This window comes from Phalaenopsis equestris, unplaced genomic scaffold (genome assembly GCF_001263595.1).
Source record: "Phalaenopsis equestris unplaced genomic scaffold, ASM126359v1 Scaffold194017, whole genome shotgun sequence".
In the NCBI taxonomy this organism is placed as follows: domain Eukaryota; kingdom Viridiplantae; phylum Streptophyta; class Magnoliopsida; order Asparagales; family Orchidaceae; genus Phalaenopsis; species Phalaenopsis equestris.
This window is the reverse complement of record NW_018213966.1, coordinates 1-1,106: the sequence shown is the minus strand read 5'-3', so window position 1 is coordinate 1,106 and position 1,106 is coordinate 1. Positions and strand designations below refer to the sequence as shown.

Sequence of the window (1,106 nt, the reverse complement as noted above, 5' to 3'; positions counted from 1 at the left end):
TTCCATTCGAAAAAAACCATGTCTGCTTGCTTAGGGCTTCTTCCTCCCCGGCCCCCAGGGCTTTTGATGCCTGCTACTGCTTGTTGAGGAGCTCGAGGGGCCTCCGGCTAGTCGTGCCTTCAGCCATCGCTTCTCCGAACTCGGTGCTTAGCGAGGAGGCCTTTAAGGGGCTCGGCGGATTCAAGGGCTCTTCTTCTCTAGACGAAAACGAAGATGAAGAGTATCAGTTTGGAGAGGATATGTCGGAAGGGGATAAGGACGAGCTCGATGTTTCCAAGCTAGGCTTGCCGGAACAGCTTGTCGATATTCTTCAGAAACGAGGGATTACGCACCTCTTTCCCATTCAGGTAACGAGTAATTGATGCTGATTCCCTGTATTATAAAAAAATAATTTTTTTTAAAACTTGTTCGTTTTATGTTTCCTAATGTCCGCTTTTACAGAAAGTTCTTCAGTTTTTTTTTCCCCATTTCTACTCTGTAATTACGTTGTCTATGTGAAAAGTTAAGTTCTTGTCGAGTCAAGGTTTATTCTTATGCAAGAATTGCAGAAAATATGGTTATAAACTGAGGGATTCGATATTCCCAAAGATGGGAATTGTGTTAATCAATGAGTTTGATGTCCGCGGATTTTGCTAGCATCGCTTGTTAACCCATTACATTAATTGGGCAGCTTCTGCGTTTAGTAGCTTCAGAGTTCAAATTTATGATTTTAGTTGTTAACCTGTAATTTTAAACTTTATCAAGTGTTAAGATGCTAATTTATAAACATTCCAAACGGGAATATTTCTTTGATGCTAATAATTTTTGTGCTATTGTCATTATTCTTATTGTCTGGTGCTGGATGCTAATACATTGCCATGCCTGAATTTAATGATTTTCTACTCAATAAACTCGCTTCACTTCAGAGGGCTGTGTTGCTACCTGCTTTGGAAGGAAGGGACATTATTGCCCGGGCCAAAACAGGTACAGGGAAAACTTTGGCTTTTGGTATTCCTGTCATAAAGAAGCTAACTGAAGATGACAAAGGCATACGAAGGTTTGCATTAGCTGTTTTCTTTTGATTGTTAATTTATAGGGAAATTTACATACGTACCACACAATTCTTA

The 1,106-nt window shown here is 40.1% G+C and overlaps 1 protein-coding gene across 1 annotated transcript; it reads left to right on the top strand.

Annotated features, from left to right (window-relative positions):
- Positions 1-6: 6 nt before the first annotated feature.
- Positions 7-1,036, top strand: LOC110034858 (DEAD-box ATP-dependent RNA helicase 3-like; the record flags this gene model as incomplete). The annotated part of the gene is made up of 2 exons (XM_020739095.1): positions 7-347; positions 906-1,036. Coding segments are annotated over exons 1-2 (239 nt in total), but the record flags the coding sequence as incomplete, so codon positions are not given.
- Between the last annotated feature and the right edge of the window lie 70 nt (positions 1,037-1,106).